The sequence below is a fragment of the Mobula birostris genome, chromosome 3, assembly GCF_030028105.1.
Source record: "Mobula birostris isolate sMobBir1 chromosome 3, sMobBir1.hap1, whole genome shotgun sequence".
Taxonomy (NCBI): domain Eukaryota; kingdom Metazoa; phylum Chordata; class Chondrichthyes; order Myliobatiformes; family Myliobatidae; genus Mobula; species Mobula birostris.
In genome coordinates this window covers 228,234,081-228,251,841 of record NC_092372.1, presented here as the reverse complement: position 1 = coordinate 228,251,841, position 17,761 = coordinate 228,234,081, and the positions used below count along the sequence as shown (strand labels likewise).

Here is a 17,761-nt window from a genome sequence, read left to right as displayed (position 1 = left end):
CATAGTCATACTTTATTGATCCTGGGGGAAATTAGTTTTTGTTACAGTTACACCACAAATAATAAATAGTAATAGAACCATAAATAATTAAATAGTAATATGTAAATTATGCCAGGAAATAAATCCAGGACCAGCCTATTGGCTCAGGGTGTCTGACCCTCCAAGGGAGGAGTTGTAAAGTTTGATGGCCACAGGCAGGAATGACTTCCTATGACGCTCTGTGTTGCATCTCGGTGGAATGAGTCTCTGGCTGAATGTACTCCTGTGCCCAACCAGTACATTATGTAGTGGATGGGAGACATTGTCCAAGATGGCCTGCAACTTAGACAGCATCCTCTTTTCAGACACCACCGTCAGAGAGTCCAGTTCCATCCCCACAACATCACTGGACTTACGAATGAGTTTGTTGATTCTGTTGGTGTCTGCTACCCTCAGCCTGCTGCCCCAGCACACAACAGCAAACATGATCGCACTGGCCACCACCCTTGACTGTGACAGGGGCAGTGGTCTGGAGCCTTGCTGGGCGAGAGAGGGGAAGATGGTGATAAGGGTGGGGGAATACCAGCCTTGCTCACAGTGTTCTGGAGCCTTGCTGGGGCAGAGGGTGGTAGGGGTGAGGAGTGCCAGCCTAGGGATTAAAATGGAGACTGAAGACGTTGGAATCGGGATCAACACTCAATCCAGATTAGGGAGTAGGTCTATAGGCTGAGCTATGTTCTATAGAAAGGCACATGAATGTGAAGATGGAGGGATGTGGACATTGTGTAGGCAGGAGGGATTAGTTTTTATTTTATTTATTTATTTATTAGCTGGTTTGGCACAACATGGTGCGCCAAAGAGCCCATTCCTGTGCTGTACTGTTCTATATTCCATGCCAGGACTTCCGCAGGGATCGCTCTCTATGCGACTCCCTTATCCATCTGTACCTCACACTGATCTCCCTCCTGGCACTTACCCTTGCAAGTGGAACAAGTGCTACTCTTGTCCCTACACCACCCCCCTCACTACCATTCAGGGTCCCAAACAGTCCTTCCAGGTGAGGCAACACTTCACCTGTTAGCCTGTTGGGGTCATATACTGTGTCCAGTGCTCCCGTGTGGCCTCCTGTATATCGGTGAGGCCTGGTGTAGATTGGGAGACCGCTTCACTGAGCACCTATGCTCCATCCGCCAGAACAAGCAGGATCTCCCAGTGGCCACCCATTTTAATTCCACTTCCCATTCCCATTCCGATATGTCTATTCAGAGCCTCCTCCACTGTCATGATGAGGCCACACTCAGGTTGGAAGGACAACACCTTATATTCCGTCCGGGTAGCCTCCAACCTGATGGCATGAACATCGACTTCTCTAACTTCCGGTAATGCCCCACCCCAACCCCTCTCCTTCACTATTTCCCATCCCCTTTTCCCTCTCCCACCTCATCTCCTTGCCTGCCCATCACCTCCCTCTGGTGTTCCTCCCCCGTTTTCTTTCTTCCACGGCCTTCTGTCCTCTCCTATCGGATTCCCCTTCTCCAGCCCTGTATCTTTTTCACCAATCAACTTCCCAGTTCTTTACTTCACCCCCTCCCCTCCCAGTTTTACCTATCACCTTGTGTTTATTCCCCCCCCAATCTTTTAAATCTACTCCTCAGCTTTTTCTCTCCAGTCCTGCCAAAGGGTTTCGGCCCGAAACATCGACTGTACTCTATTTTCGTGGATGCTGCCTGGCCTGCTGAGTTCCTCCAGCATTTTGTGTGTGTCGCTCGGATTTCCAGCATCTGCAGATTTTCCCTTGTTTGCTGAGATTTACTTTTTTTATTTATTGAGATACAGTGTGGAATAGGTCCTTTTGGCACACTGTCCACCCATCACTGATCACTGGCCTAATCACGGGACAATTTATACTGACCAATTAACCTACTGACTGGCATGTCTTTGGACTGTGGGAGGAAACTGGAGCACCCTGAGGAAACCCAGATGGTTACGGGGAAACATACAAACTCCTTGCAGACAGTGGCAGGAATTAAGCCCAGCATTGTGCTGAGCACTAAGCTACCACACCGCAAGATGCTCCCTGGACTAGAGAGCATGTCTTAAGAGATAAGACATATCTTATGAAGACAGGCTCTTCTCTTTGGAGCGAAGGACGATGAGAGGTGATTTGATTGAGCCATACAAGAGGCAGGGAATCCAGTGGACTGCCAGAGACTTTTTCTTAGCTAAGATGAGGGGGGATAATTTTAAGGAGATTGGAGAAAGTATGGGGGGGGGGGGGAATGTCAGAAACAACTTTTTACACAGAAGGTGGTGGGTGCGTGGAACGTGCTGCTGGAGGTGGTGGTAGAGGCAGGTAGATTAGGGACACTTAGAGACTTTGAGACAGGCACATGGATGATGGAAAAATGGAGGCTCCGTGCAGGAAAGTGTTGGATTGATCTCGGACTAGGTTAACGAATTGGCTCAACATTGTGGACTGAAGGGCCTGTACTGTTCTGTGCTCTGTGTTCTGATACCTCTCCATTTGTAAACCCCAAACCCTTCACACAAAGGCGAATTCGCCATTTATAAACAAAAGCGATTCTGCGGAGGCTGGAAACCTTGGGCAATGCACACAAAATGCTGGAGGAAGTCAGCAAGCTAGGTAGCATCTATGGAGGGGAATAATCAGTCAATGTTTCCGGCCAAGACCCTTCATCAGGACAGTTCCAAGGTTCATTTATTATCAAAGTATACAACTCTGAAATTCTTCTTCTCCAGGTAGCCATGAAACCAAGTAAGAAAAGAAAGGTAACACAATCATTAACCCCCAAATCTTTCCTCCCACACAAAAAATGAACAAAACAGAACAGACATATCGACCCCCAAATCCTCCTCCCCTAACAAAAAAAAAGAAAGATGGGGTGAAAAACACAGAATATGAAAAACTTTAAGACTGAAAAAAGTCTATAGTAAAAGTCCATATCCAAAATGCAGAAAACCTGGGTAACATTCTCTGGGCACAGCAGCTGGCTCTCCCCTCTCCACAGCAGAGCTATCCCCAGCGATCAAAAGGCAGGCAGCCGCCTCTCACCTTCCACATTTGCCTCAATGTTTCAATATCCCTCGCTGCTTCAATCGGCTTGCGACCCATCCCGCAGCCCGCTCGCCATGAGGTTCACATACACTGCCTCTGCCTCCCGGAATCCTCTCGGATACTGCAGAGCGCTAAAGCACCCAAACGAACTCCAAACCTCCGCATTCATCTCGATGTTTCAATCCCCCTCATTGCTTAATCAGCAAAATGAAGAACATGGGCTTGTGCCCCATCCCGCAGCCTGCTCGTGCTCACCACCTCTGCCTCCCGGAATCCTCTGGGAGAATGCCGGTTCATCAGGACAAAACGCCAATACGCTGCCTTCCTTAAGTACTTGCAGCAACGTCGACGAACCTGTTGTGATTCATGTACAGGCACATGACCTGCTCATCACTCATCTGCAATCCGGCTCAACCCACCGTTAGAATCCTCCTCCGCAAGTGCAAGACCTCACACCTTCTGCTTGTGTCAGCTTTCACCCACTCTCCCGCTGGTTGAACAGCACCACACACAGATCGAGCAGAATTAGACCATTGGCCCATCGACTCTGCTCTGCCATTCCATCATGGCTGATTTATTATCCATCTCAACCCTGTTCTCCTGCCTTCCCCCCATAACTTCTGACACTCTGACTAATCAAGAACCTATTGCTACATACATACCCAGTGACTTGTTCTTCACAGCCGTCAGCGGCAACGAATTCCACAGATTCACCACCCTCTGGCTAAAGACTCATCTCTGTTCTAAATGGACATTCCTCTATTCTGAGGCTGTGCTCTCCGGTCCTTGTCTCCCCCACTATACGAAACATCCTCTCCACATACACTCTATCTAGGGTTGGGGGAGGAGGAGATAGACGGAGGGGGAAGGTGAGGAGAAGCAGATTTTACGAGGGGTAAGAAATCGCGAGTGAAGTGAGTGTTTGTGGACAGGAAAGAGGAAGAATCCTGGGAAGGAGGAGGGGTCACTGGCCAGGATCGAGTGAGCGAGGAGAGTCGGGGTGAGGGTTGACAGGGAAGAGATGCTGAGGGCTCTGGGCAGGGTTTGGTGAGGGGAGGGCCACAATACTCACTTCAATACGGGGGGCCGTGTTTGGGTTTCCGTGTTGATGAGCTGCACAGTCTGCCCCCAAGGAGGAAATTCCTGACGATCCAGCTCACACCACGGCCTCTTCCTGCTCTGACGGAAACTGTCGACATAGATAGAGGAGGAGGAGGTTGAGGTTGAGGCATCCGCATTCGACCCCGGCCAATTAAACAACGTTTCCTCTTCATTCGGCACCTGAGGGGAGACAGAAACCAGCTCTGTGAGAGATTTACTCACGGGCCACGTGGGGGCAGAGGACATTTACCAGGATGCTGTCTGGATTAGAGACCATGTCTGATGAGGATAGGTTGAACAACCTAGAGCTTTTTTCTTTGGAGTGAAGGAAGATGAGAGGTGACTTGATAGAGGAGTACACGATAAGATGCACAGACAGAGTGCACAGCCAGAGACTTTTTCCCCAGGGCCAAAATGGCTGATACCAGGAGGCATAATTTTAAGGTGATTGGAGGAGAGAACAGGGGGAATAGAGGTAGGATTTTTACATGGAGAGTGGTGGGTGAGTGGAACACCCTGCCAGGGCTGGTGATAGAGGCATTTAGGGGCATTTAAGAGACTCTTAGATACCATAAGACCATAAGACAAAGGAGAAGTCGGCCATTCGGCCCATCGAGTTTGCTCCGCCATTTTATCATGAGCTGATCCATTCTCCCATTTAGTCCCACTCCCCCACGTTCTCATCATAACCTTTGATGCCCTGGCTACTCAGATACCTATCAATCTCTGCCTCACATACACCCAATGACTTGGCCTCCACTGCCGCCCATGGCAAGAAATACCATAGATTCACCACCCTCTGACTAAAAAAATTTCTTCACATTTCTGTTCTGAATGGGCACCCTTCAATCGTTAAGTCATGCCCTCTTGTACTAGACTCCCCCATCATGGGAAACAACTTTGCCACATCCACACTGTCCGTGCCTTTCAACATTCGAAATGCTTCTATGAGGTCTCCCCTCATTCTTCTAAACTCCAAGGAATACAGTCCAAGAGCCGACAAACGTTCCTCATATGTTAACCCTCTCATTCCCGAAATCATTCTAGTGAATCTTCTCTGTACCTTCTCCAACGTTAGCACATCCTTCCTTAAATAAGGAGACCAAAACTGCCCACAGTACTCCAAGTGAGGTCTCACCAGCGCCTCATAGAGCCTCAACATCACATCCCTGCTCCTAAACTCTATTCCTCTAGAAATGAATGCCAACATTGCATTCACCTTCTTCACCACCGACTCAACCTGGAGGTTAACCTTAAGGGTATCCTGTACGAGGACTCCCAAGCCCCGTTGCATCTCAGAACTTTGAATTCTCTCCCCATTTAAATAATAGTCTGCCCATTTATTTCTTCTGCCAAAGTGCATAACCGCACACTTTCCAACATTGTATTTCATTTGTCACTTCTCTGCCCATTCTTCCAATCTATCCAAGTCTCTCGGCAGACTCTCTGTTTTCTCAGCACTACCAGCCCCTCCACCTATCTTCGTATCATCAGCAAACTTAGCCACAAAGCCATCTATTCCATAATCTAAATCGTTGATGTACAATGTAAAAAGAAGCGGCCCCAACACGGACCCCTGTGGAACACCACTGGTAACCGGCAGCCAACCAGAATAGGATCCCTTTATTCCCACTCCCTGTTTCCTGCCAATCAGCCAACGCTCTATCCACGTATGTAACTTTCCCGTAATTCCATGGGCTCTTATCTTGTTAAGTAGCCTCATGTGTGGCACCTTGTCAAAGGCCTTCTGAAAATCCAAATATACAACATCCACTGCATCTCCTTTGTCTAGCCTACTTGTAATTTCCTCAAAAAATTGTAATAGGTTTCTCAGGCAGGATTTCTTTTAAGGAATCCATGCTGAGTTCTGCCTATCTTGTCATATACCTCCAGGTACTCTGTAACCTCATCCTTGACAATCGACTCCAACAACTTCCCAACCACCGACGTCAAGCTAACAGGTCTATAATTTCCTTTTTGCTTCCTTGCCCCCTTCTTAAATAGCGGAGTGCCATTTGCAATCTTCCAGTCTTCCAGAACCATGCCAGAATCTATCGACTTTTGAAAGATCATTGCTAATGCCTCCACAATCTCCACAGCTACTTCTTTCAGAACATGAGGGTGCATTCCATCTGGTCCAGGAGATTTATCTACCTTTAGACTATTCAGCTTCCTGAGTACTTTCTCTGTCCTAATTGTGACTGCGCACACTTCTCTTCCCTGCCACCCTTGAGTGTCCGGTATACTGCTGATGTCTTTCTCAGTGAAGACTGATGCAAAATACTCGTTCAGTTCTTCTGCCATCTCCTTATCTGCCATTACAATTTCTCCAGCATCATTTTCTATCGGTCCTATATCTACTCTCACCTGTCTTTTACTCTGTATATACTTGAAAAAGCTTTTAGTATCCTCTTTGATATTATTTGCTCGCTTCCTTTCATAATTAATATTTTCTGTCTTAATGACCTTCTTAGTTTCCTTTTGTAAGCTTTTAAAAACTTCCCAATCCTCTGTATTCCCACGAATTTTTGCTTCCTTGTATGCCCTCTCCTTTGCTTTAACTTTGGCTTTGACTTCTCTTGTCAGCCACGGTTGCATCCTTTTTCCATTCGAAAATTTCTTCCTTCTTGGAATATACCTGTCTTGCACCTTCCTCACGTCTTGCATAAACTCCAGCCACTGCTGCTCTGCTGTCCTTCCCACCAGTGTCCCTTTCCAGTCAACTTTGGCCAGTTCCTCTCTCATGCCACCATAATTTCTTTTACTCCACTGAAATACTGACACATCAGATTTCGGCTTCTCTTTTTCAAATTTCACAGTGAACTCAATCACGTTATGATCACTGCCTCCTTAGGGTTCCTTCATACGTACATGGTTGATAGAAAAATGGAGAGTATGTGGGAGGGAAGGGCGAGATTAATTGAGTGTGCAGAACTGGTCTACGTTCTATGACCCAGGACATGCTACGGGTGAGGGAGCAGATGACTGCACAGCAAGGATAAGCCAGGTAACTACAGGCCAGTGAGTCTTGTAACGTCTCCAACCTGATGGCATGAATATTGATTTCCCCAGCTTCTGGGAATGTTCTCCCCCTCTCTCTTCCCTCTTCAATACTCCACTCTGGTCTCTTCTTGTCACCTGCCCATCAGCACCCCCGGTGCCCCTCTTCCTTCCCTACCTTGCAGAGAAGAAGGAGGTTTAGATGGGATCAGAGGGGTAATATTTTCCACAGAGAGTGTGGTTACAATCTGAACACGCTGCCAGAGAAAGTCTCTCTCACATAGTCTACATAAAAATTAGATCACAAAGATCTCGAAGGCCGGTTATTTAGTTGGTGAGAATGCTGCAGACCAAGGGACTTCTCTCTGTGGTCACTAACACTCTGATTCCACACTATCCTGGCCCAGGGTTTCATCTGCACATTGCTACACTGGATAATACACCACCAGTACAGAAAATCATAGAGTCATAGGTCACTACAGTACAGAAACAGGCCCTTTGGCCCATCTAATGCATGCTGCACCGTTAATCTGCCCAGTCCCATAGCTCCTCACATCTCTTCCATCCACATACTTATGCAAACTTCTCTTAAATGTTGCATCCACCACCTCCACCAGCAGCTCCTTCCACACTCTCACCATCCTCGGAGTCAGCTTTCTCCTTAGGTTCTCCTCAAATATTCCACCTTTCCCCTTTAACCTATGACCTCTAGTTCTAGTCTCACGCCTCCTCAGTGGGAAAAGTCTGCTTGCATTTACCCTATCAGTACCCACCATAATTTTGTATCCTTCTGTCAAATCTCCCCTCAAACTCCGGAGATTAAAGTCCAAATCTATTTAACCTTTCCCTATAACTCAGGCCTCAAATCCCAGCAACATCCTTGTAAATTTTCCCTGCACTCTTTCCATCTTATTTTCATCTTTCCTGTAGGTGGGTGACCAAAACAGCACACAATACTCCGAAGCAGGTCTCACCGACGTCTTACACAATTTCAACATAACATCATGAAGGATGTCAAAAGTGTAAACCTCACAGTCTTTCCTCCCCGCACCCACCCCCCCGGGAAGAGAAACTCTAAACTAGAAGCAGAGGTTTAAGGTTGAGAGGTGAACGATATAGAAAGGACCTGAGTGGCCATTTCTTCACACGGAGGATGTCGGATGTATGGTGTATGGTGCATGGGATGAGAACAGCACAAACAGAGAGCTGGAGGAACCCAGTGGTCCAGGCAGCAGCTGTGGAGGGGAATACAGAGTCCACACCTCCGACCAAGATCCTTCATCAGGACCGAAAGGAAGGGACAATAAGAAGGCAGGGCCAGGGGAAGGAGTAAAAGCTGTAATCAGAAGAGGTAGTTGAGGCTGGTTAGACAGACCTGGGCCAAACAAAGAGAAGTGGGGTGGCTTGGCAGCTTCGTGGTTAGCACAACGCTGACCAGCGCCAGTGATCGGGGATCGTTTCCCACCGCTGTCTGTAAGGAGTCTGTAGCTCTCCCTGTGACCATGTGGGTTTCCTCCAGGTGCTCCGGTTTCCTCCCACAGTCCAAAGACGTATGAGTTAGAGTCAGTAAGCTGTGGCCACGCTGTTGGCACCAGAAGTGTGGCGACACTTGCAGGCTGCCCCCAGCTCGTCATCAGACTGTGTTGGTCACTGACACAAAGCAACGCATTTCACAGTATCTCTCGATGTATAAATGTCGGATAAAGTTACTCTTTTATCTAGTTTACATGGGCATCCTGGATAGCGTGAACCAGTTGGGCTGAAGGGCCCATTTCCGTGTTGTGTGACCAATGATACAGGGGAGGGAGGGTGTTGCTAATGTGCATGGCTTCGCACTGACGCACGGAAACCCCTGAAACACACACAAAATGCTGGAGGAGCTCAGCAGGTCAGACAGCATCTATGGAGGGGAATAAACAGCTGCTATTTCAGGCCAAGACCCCTCATCAGAAACTCTGGGCTTTGGTGGCCCCAGAACTCACAGTCTGTCAGCGTGACCCTGGCACGATAGGCCAGAGACATACCTTCTCAGTGCCCTGGTATATGACACGCAGAGACTGCAGTCTCTGGATGCCCTGCTGCAGCTCCAGACGCAGGAACACTAGCTGCCACTGCCACCGAACCATTAGAGCCTCCATCCACTGGGCAAACTGCGAAGACCTCCGCTCTTCATCCAAGACTACCACATCTGTCCGCTCCACGCCTGGAAGTGGTGGGGAGGAGGCAGGAAACAGTTAGAAAACAGGACAATTGAGGAAACCTATTTCAAGGTAAATAAGGGTCAGGAAGCAGCCAGGGGAACTTTGGAGCCCTCTGCACTGATCCCGGAAGATCCCCATAGACCTAGCCTGGGATGTCACCCCGAATCATTCCCACATCCAATCCCATCTCTCTCTCTCACTCACTCCCACACCGATCCCGGGAATCCCCATAGACCTGGCCTGGGATGTCACTCCGAATCATTCCCCACATCCAATCCTATCTCTCTCACTCACTCCCACACCGATCCCAGGAATCCCCATAGACCTGGCCTGGGATGTCACTCCGAATAATTCCCCACATCCAATCCCATCTCTCTCACTCACTCCCACACCGATCCCGGGAAGATCCCCATAGACCGAGCCTGGGATGTCACTCCGAATAATTCCCCATATCCAATCCCATCTCTCTCACTCACTCCCACACCGATCCCGGGAAGATCCCCATAGACCGAGCCTGGGATGTCACTCCGAATCATTCCCCACATCCAACCCCATCTCTCTCACTCACTCCCACACCGATCCCGGGAAGATCCCCATACACCTAGCCTGGGATGTTCCTCCCAGCCATCCTCCACATCTTATCCCACCTTTCTTACTCCTGCACCAATCCCGGGAAGATCTCCATAGACCTGTCCTGGGATATTCCTCCCGACTTTCTCCCGCATCCGAAACCACCTCCCTTACTGTTGCACCTCCCCTCAAGGCAACAGCAAGCGTATCTGTTCACCTGCATTTCCTTCTCCAGATCCCCCACCCTCACCTCACCACATCTCAACCTTCGCCGCTCCATCTTACCCCCTACTGCAAAACTTCCAGTCAATCATGGCTGATCTAATATCCCTGTCAACCCCATTCTCCTGCCTTCTCCCCATAACCTTTGATGCCCTGACAAATCCAGAACCTATCAACCTCTACTTAAAACATACCCAGTCACTTGGCCTCCACAGCAGTATGAGCCAATGAATTCCACAAATTCATCACCCTCTGGCTAAAGAAATTCCTCCTCATCTCTGTTCAAAATGCATGTTCCTCTATTCTGAGGCTGTGTCCTCTGGTCCCTGGCCCTCCCACTCCCGGAAACATCCTCTCAATGTCCAGTCTATCTAGGCCTTTCATTATTTGATAGGTTTCAATGAGATTCCTCTCATTTTTCTCAACTCCAGCACTTATAAACCCAGGGCCATCAAATACCCCTCACGTTAACCCTTTCAATCCCGGGATAATTCTCCTGATCTTCCTCTGGACCTTCCAGCTCATCCTTCCTTAGATAAGAGGCCCAACACTCATAACACACCAAGTACGGTCTGACCAATGCCTTACAAAGCCTCAGCCTTGCATCCTTGCTTTTATATTCTAGTCCTCTTGAAATGAATGCTGACATCGCATTTACCTTCCTCACCACAGACTCCAGCTGAAAGCTTAGCTGTCTGTCTCAGCTCCACTCCTCATCATCCCACCCACTTCCCGCCTTTACTGCCCACTTACCAATACCCAGCCCACCTCCCCATTCCACCCCGCACCTCTTCCCCCCTCCACCTCGGCCCTCGCACTCCCACCACTCACCCTCGCCGTTCCATCTGTGATTCAGGATGAGGAAGGGCATGCTGACACAGAACTCGCAGGAAGAGAGGAGATGGAATGGAACACGTTCCTCGTGGGGGGCAGAGTGCTCTGGGATCGGCAGGAGAGAGAGAGAGAAAGGGGAGTCAAGGCAGAGAAACATTTCCTTCCACACTCCCAAACTGAAACTGAACTAGCTTCACATCACCACCGTCCATAGAGTAGTACAGCATACTTCCACCTGACCGGACTGTGCTGACAAGATGCCATATCCAAGCTAGTCTTGATTGCCAGCGTTTAGTTCAAAATCAGGTTTATTATCACTGACATACGTTGTGAAATCTGTTGTTTTGTGGCAGCAGTACAATGCAATTTATAATTTAAGAATGTATAAAGTTTATATATATATATACACACATACACACAAACACGTGTGTGTGTGTGTGTGTGTGTGTGCGCGTGCGTGTGAGAGAGAGATGTGAGTGAGAGAGAGTAAAGGAATAAGGCACAGAAAAGGGGGAGTGGCCATTGTGTGAATGGAGCGACGTTAGAGAGGGGAGGATTGGATGAGATACATATCAGGAAGTTTCTTTTTTCATTTTTCGATGACAACTCCATTCTCCATTTGTTAGTACATAAAGCAGCGACGATGACTCCATTCTTCATCTCACAAACTGCTCTAAAAGCATTCAAAAGTAGGCATTCAACAAATGATCTTGAGATCCATTACCAACCTGATTTTCCCAATCTACCTGCATGTTAAGATCTCCCACGACTATCTTAACACTGCATTGTTGACACACTTGTTTTACTTCCCAGCTACTGTCTGGACACACCTTGCACTGCAAGGACATGCAGGTAAGCAGAGGGGGTGGCACGGATCTGTTGGTGACATAGGATTGGAAGATGTAGAATTGTCGTGGGCAGTGTTAAGAAACTGCAAGGGTAAAAAGACCCTGATGGGAGATTATACAGGCCTCTGAACAGTAGCCAGGGTGTGGATTACAAATTACAATGGGAGATTAAAAAAATGCATGCCAAAAGGGCAATGTTACGATAGTCATGAGGGATTTCAATATGCAGGTAGATTGGGGAAAATCAGGCTGGTGCTGATATTGGATCTCACAAGAGAGAATTTGTAGAATGTCTACAAGATGGCTTTTTAGAGTAGCTTGTGGTTGAGCCCTCTGGAGGAATGACTATTCTGGATTTGGTTTTGTGTAATGAACCAGATTTGATTAGGGAGCTTAAGGCAAACAAACTTTAGGAGGTAGTGATCAGAAAATGATCAGATTCACCCTGAACTTTCAGAAGGAGAAGCTAAAGAATGATGTTTTAGTGTTATAGTGGAGTAAAGGAAATTACAGAGGCATGAGAGAGGAGTTGGCCAGAATTGATTGGAAGGGGACACTAGCAGGGATGATGGCAGAGCAGCAATGGCTGGAATTTCTGGAAATAATTTGGAAGGTACAGAATATAATCATCCCAAAGAGGAAGAAGTATTCTAAAGGCAGCTTAACACAACCGTGACTGACAACAGAAGTCAAAGCAAACATAAAAGCAGAAGAAAGGAAATTATAGACCTGACCTCAGTGGTTGGGAAGACATTGGAGTCGATTGCTAAGGATGAATATTCCGGATACTTGGAGGCACATGTTAAAATAGGCCAAAAGTCAGCATGGTTTCCCCAAGGGAAAATCTTGTTCGACACATCCGTTGGAATGTTTTGAGGAAATAATAAGCAGGATAGACAAAGGAGAACCCACAGATGTTGTGTGCTTGGGTTTTCAGAAGGTCTTCAATAAAGATACCAGCATGGATAGAGCACTGGCTGAGAGAGTGGGAATAAAGGGAGCCTTTTCTGACTGACTGCTGGTGACCAGTGGTGTTCCACAGGGGTCGATGTTGAGGCCGCTTGATTTTTACATTGTACGTCAATGATTTGGATGGCGGAATTAATCGCTTTGTGGCCAAGTTTGTGGATGATACAAAGATAGGTGGATGGGCAGGTAGTGTCAAGGAAGTAGAGAAGCTGCAGAAGGATTAGGAGAATGGGCAAAGAAGTGGCAGGTGGAATAAAGTGTTGGGACGTGTATGGTCATGCACTTTGATAGAAGGAATAAAGGCGCAGACTGTTTTCTAAACAATGAGAAAATTCAAAAATCCAAGGTGCAAAGGGTCATGGCATCCTCGTGCAGGGTTCCTTGAAGGCTAACTTGTAGGTTGGGTTGGTGGTGAGGAAAGTAAATGTAATATTAGCATTCATTTCGAGAGGACTAGAATAGAAAAACAAGAATGTAATGATGAGGCTTTATTAAGCAATGGTGAGGCCTCACTTGGAGCAGTTTTGGACACTTGGGAGTGGTTTAATCTAACATGGCAGGGGGATGGGAACCAGTATGATCGAGCTGAGGATGAGCCAACAGGTTTACAAGTAGATGATGGGTGTAATATGAATGTAAGGAAGGACAAGCCAATGATTGGGTACAAATGCAGACAGAGCAAAGAGTTAAATTGTACCACAGAGGCAAAATTCAAAAGGATGAAGAATACAGGACTGAAAGTGCTGTATTTAAATGCGCGCAGCATTCAGAATAAGGTGGACAAACTTGTGGCGCAATTAGAGATTGGTTGGTATGACGTTGTGGGCATCACTGAAACATGGCTGAAAGACGGCTACAGTTGGGAGCTTAACATCAAAGATTATATGTTGTATCGAAAGGACAGGCAGGAAGGCACAGGTGGTCACGTGTCTCTGTTGGTAAGAGATGGAATTACATCTTTAGAAAGAGGTGACATAGGGTCAGAGAATGTTGAATCTTTGTGGGTGGAGTTAAGAAACTGCAAGGATAAAAAAAACATTATGGGAATCACATATAGGCCACAGATAGTAGCCAAGATGTGGGGTTGAGATTGCAAAGGGAGCTGGAAAAGGCATGTAAATGTAAAAGGCATGTAATAAGGGTAATGTCACAACTGTAACGGGAGACTTCAATATGCAAGGGGTTTGGAAAAATCAGGTTGGTGTTGGATCGTAAGAGAGGGAATTTGTTAAATGCCTACAACTTTTTAGAGCAGCTTGTGCTTGAGCCTACTTGGGGAAAGGCTATTCTAGATTGGATGTTGTGTAATAACCCTGATCTTATTATGGAGCTTAATGTAAAGGAACCCTTAGGAGACAGTGATCATAAATATGATTGAACTCATACTGCAATTTGAAAGGGAGAAGCCTAACTCACATGTATCAGTTTCACAATGGAATAAAGGGAATGACAGAGGCGTGAGAGAGGAGCTTGCCCAGGCAGATTGGAGGCGGTTGCTGGCGGGGATGACGGCGGAACAGAGGTGGCTGAAGTTTCTGGGAATAGTTCACAAGGCACAGGATAGATATGCCCCACAGAGGAAAAAGTTCTCAAATGGCAGGGCTAGACAACCATGGCTGACAAGGGAAGTTAAGGAATTCATAAAGCCAAGGAAAGGGCATATAAGGTAGAAAAAGTGAGTGGGAAGTTGGATGATTGGGAAGCTCTTAAAATCCCAACAAAAGGCAACTAAAAAAGCTGTAAGGGAAAAGATGGCCAGGATACCAAAGTTTTTTCAGTCATATAAACAAAAAATAGGGAGATGAGAGTTGATATTGGAGCACTGGAAAATGATGCTGGTGAGGTAGTAATGGGGTCAAAGAAATGGCAGATGAACTTAATGGGTACTTTGTATTAGTCTTAAACTGTGGAAGAAACTAGCAGGGTACCAGAGATCCGTGAGTGTCAGGGAGCAGCAGTGAGTGCCATTGCTATTATAAAGGAAGCAATGCTCGGCAAGCTCAAAGGTCTTAAGGTGGATAAGTCACCTGGACCAGGGATCTCATTGAAACCTACCGAATGTCGAAAGGACTAGATAGGGTGGATGTGGAGAGGATGTTTCCTATGGTGGGTGTATCCAGAACTAGAGGGCACAGCCTCAGAATTGAGGGGTGACCCTTTAGAACAGAGGTAAGGATGAATTTTTTAGCCAGAGAGTAGTAAATCTGTGGCAGAGCACTTTAGATCTGTGGAATGCTCTGCCACAGACTGCGGTGGAGGCCAAGTCTGTGGGTATATTTAAAGCAGGAATTGATCATTTCAGGATTTGTCAAGGCATCAGAGGATATGGCGAGAAGGCAGGTGTATGCGATTAAATGGGATCTGGGATCAGCCTTGATGGAATGGCAGAGCAGACTCGATGGGCTGAATGGCCTAATTCTGCTCCTATGCCTTATGGTCTTATCTAAGAAAGGATGTGTTAACATTGGAGAGAGTTCAAAGGAGGTTCACAAAAATGATCTGAGAATGAAAGGCTTGTTGTATGAAGAGCGTTTGATGGCTCTGAGCCTGTACTCACTGGAATTTAGAAGAAGTGGGGGGATCTCATTGATGGGAGAGGACGTTTCCTATGGTGGGGAAGTCTAGGACCAGAGGTCACAGCCTCAGAATAAAGTCACGTTCATTTAGAAGAGAGACAAGGAGGAATATTTTTAACCAGAGATGGTAAATCTGTGGAATTCGTTGCCACTGGTGGCTTTGGCGGCCAGGTCATTGGGTGTATTTAAGGCAGGGGTTGATAGTCAGGGCATGGGGAGAAGGCAGGAGAATCAGGCTGAGGGAAAATGGATCAGCCATGATCAAACAGCGGAGCAGACCCAATGGGCCAAATAGCCTAATTCTGCTTACAGTTTAAGTCTTACCGTTTTATAACTTTTAACCTCATTCCAAACAGAGATTAGGGATGAGAAGATGAGCTTCATTTGTCGTGTGTACATTGAACCATGCAGTGAAATGTGCCATTTGCATCAAAGTGGTGAGGACTGCACCATGTCGCCAAGCCTCTGGCGCCAACATAGCATGCCCACAGCTCTTTGAATGTGGGAGGAAACTGGAGCACCTGGAGGAGATCCACATGGTCACGGGGGAAATGTACAGACAGAGGTGAGAATCGAACCCGGGTTGCCACCGCTGTGCCACCATGCTGCCCTGTGTACCATTTCCCTTAAAACTTTCCAAACCACAGACCTGTCCAACTGTCTGCTAAAAGCTTTTATTGTACCTGCCTTAAGCACCTCCTCTGGCAGCTCATTCAACATAGATGTCTAAAATAAGTTGTCCCCAATAGACCAGTATAGCACAGTACAGGCCCTTAGGCCCACAAAGTTGAGCTGACCCAATAACCTACTCTAAGTTCAATTTAATCCTTCCCTCTCACATAGCCCTCCATTTTTCCATCGTCCATGTGCCTATCTGAGAGTCTCTTAAATGTCCCTAATGAGAATGATATATACAACCCTATTGCTACTGTTATTACCAATAACTGTAGATCCCCTTTTTTTCAGCTTTCACGGGGGACAAGACAAGGTTGCCCATTAAGTCCTTTGTTATTTAATTTAATACTAGAACCCCTTGCTATTGCTCTTCGTGAAGCTAAAGGTATTTATGGGGTTTTTGTGAATGAGACCATTCATAAGATTTCTCCTTACGCTGATGATTTACTGGTTTATATATCTGATCCCGAGGAATCTATTCCTGCCTTGCTAAAGTTATTGAATGTATTTGGAGATTTTTCAGGACATAAAATAAATTTTAGTAAAAGTGAATTGTTTCCTTTAAATGAATCTGTTTCTATATATGATATTACTCCTTTCAAAGTCACGGATTCCTTTAGATATTTAGGTGTTATAATCACTAAAAAATATAAGGATCTTTATAAAGCTAATTTTGTTCCCTTGATAGATTCTATGAAGTATTTATTTAGTAGATGGAGTCCACTTACATTTTCACTTGCTGGTCGCATCCATATAGCCAAAATGATGATATTATGAAAATTTCTAAATTTATTTCAGAATATCCGTTTTTCTGACTAAGAAGTTTTTTGATAGGATTGATTCTATTATTTTACCTTTTATTTGGAATAATAAAAGACCACAAGAATTAGTAAATGTCACTTACGAAAGTTGAAAAAGGATGGAGGTCTCGTTTTGCCTAATTTAAGAATGTATTACTGGGCTGTTAATGTGCGATATATGTCCCTTTGGTTACACTGGGTTGATAAGAATGATTGGGCAATTTGGGTAGATTTGGAATTGAAAGCTGTGAAACAGTTTTATTTAACCTCGTTATTCAGAGCTGCTTTACCGATACAATAAGCTAAAGTTGCTAATTAAAATTTATACCCTGTGATTCAGCATTCTTTACAAACTTGGCTCCAGTTCCGTAATTTTTTTAATCTTAAAAAATTTAAACTTTGTGGTTTAATTTATCAAAAATACTTTTTTAAGCCTTCTTTGAGCGATCCAATTTTTTTACTTTGGGAAAATAAAGGTATTAATTCTTTTCTGGATTTATTTAAAGAAAACAGATTGATGTCTTTTGAACAATTAGTTGATAAATATTCTCTTTCATACTCACACTTTTTACAATACCTTCAAGTTAGACATTTCTTACAAAAATACTTAAGCAATTTTCCTTACATATTGGATGCCGACCTGTTAGATACTATTACGAGTATGAACCCTTTGCTGAAGGGCTCCATTGGAAGAATTTATAATTTACTATTACAATGGGATAAGCGTCCTTTATTTAACGTTGAAACAAGATTGGGAAAAGGAACTCAATTTGACTTTTATGACGGAGGATTGGATGCAGATTCTGAAGCTGGTTAACTCTTCTTTGATCTGTGCTAGTCATTCACTGATTCAATTTAAAATTGTACATCGTTACTATGTGACGAAGGAGAGACTATCTAAAAAGTTTCC

The 17,761-nt window shown here is 45.8% G+C and overlaps 1 protein-coding gene across 4 annotated transcripts in view; it reads right to left on the bottom strand.

Moving 5' to 3' along the window:
• The window catches only part of LOC140195624 (uncharacterized), a 155,254-nt gene that overhangs the window by 7,572 nt on the left and 129,921 nt on the right, over positions 1-17,761 (bottom strand). For all 4 annotated transcript variants that reach the window (XM_072254283.1, XM_072254282.1, XM_072254285.1 and 1 more), the window contains 3 exons: positions 10,981-11,088; positions 9,181-9,359; positions 4,128-4,336 (listed from right to left, as the gene is read on the bottom strand). In XM_072254283.1, coding sequence (XP_072110384.1) covers positions 4,128-4,336; positions 9,181-9,359; positions 10,981-11,088 — 496 coding nt within the window. The remainder of the gene's footprint in view (positions 1-4,127; positions 4,337-9,180; positions 9,360-10,980; positions 11,089-17,761) is intronic.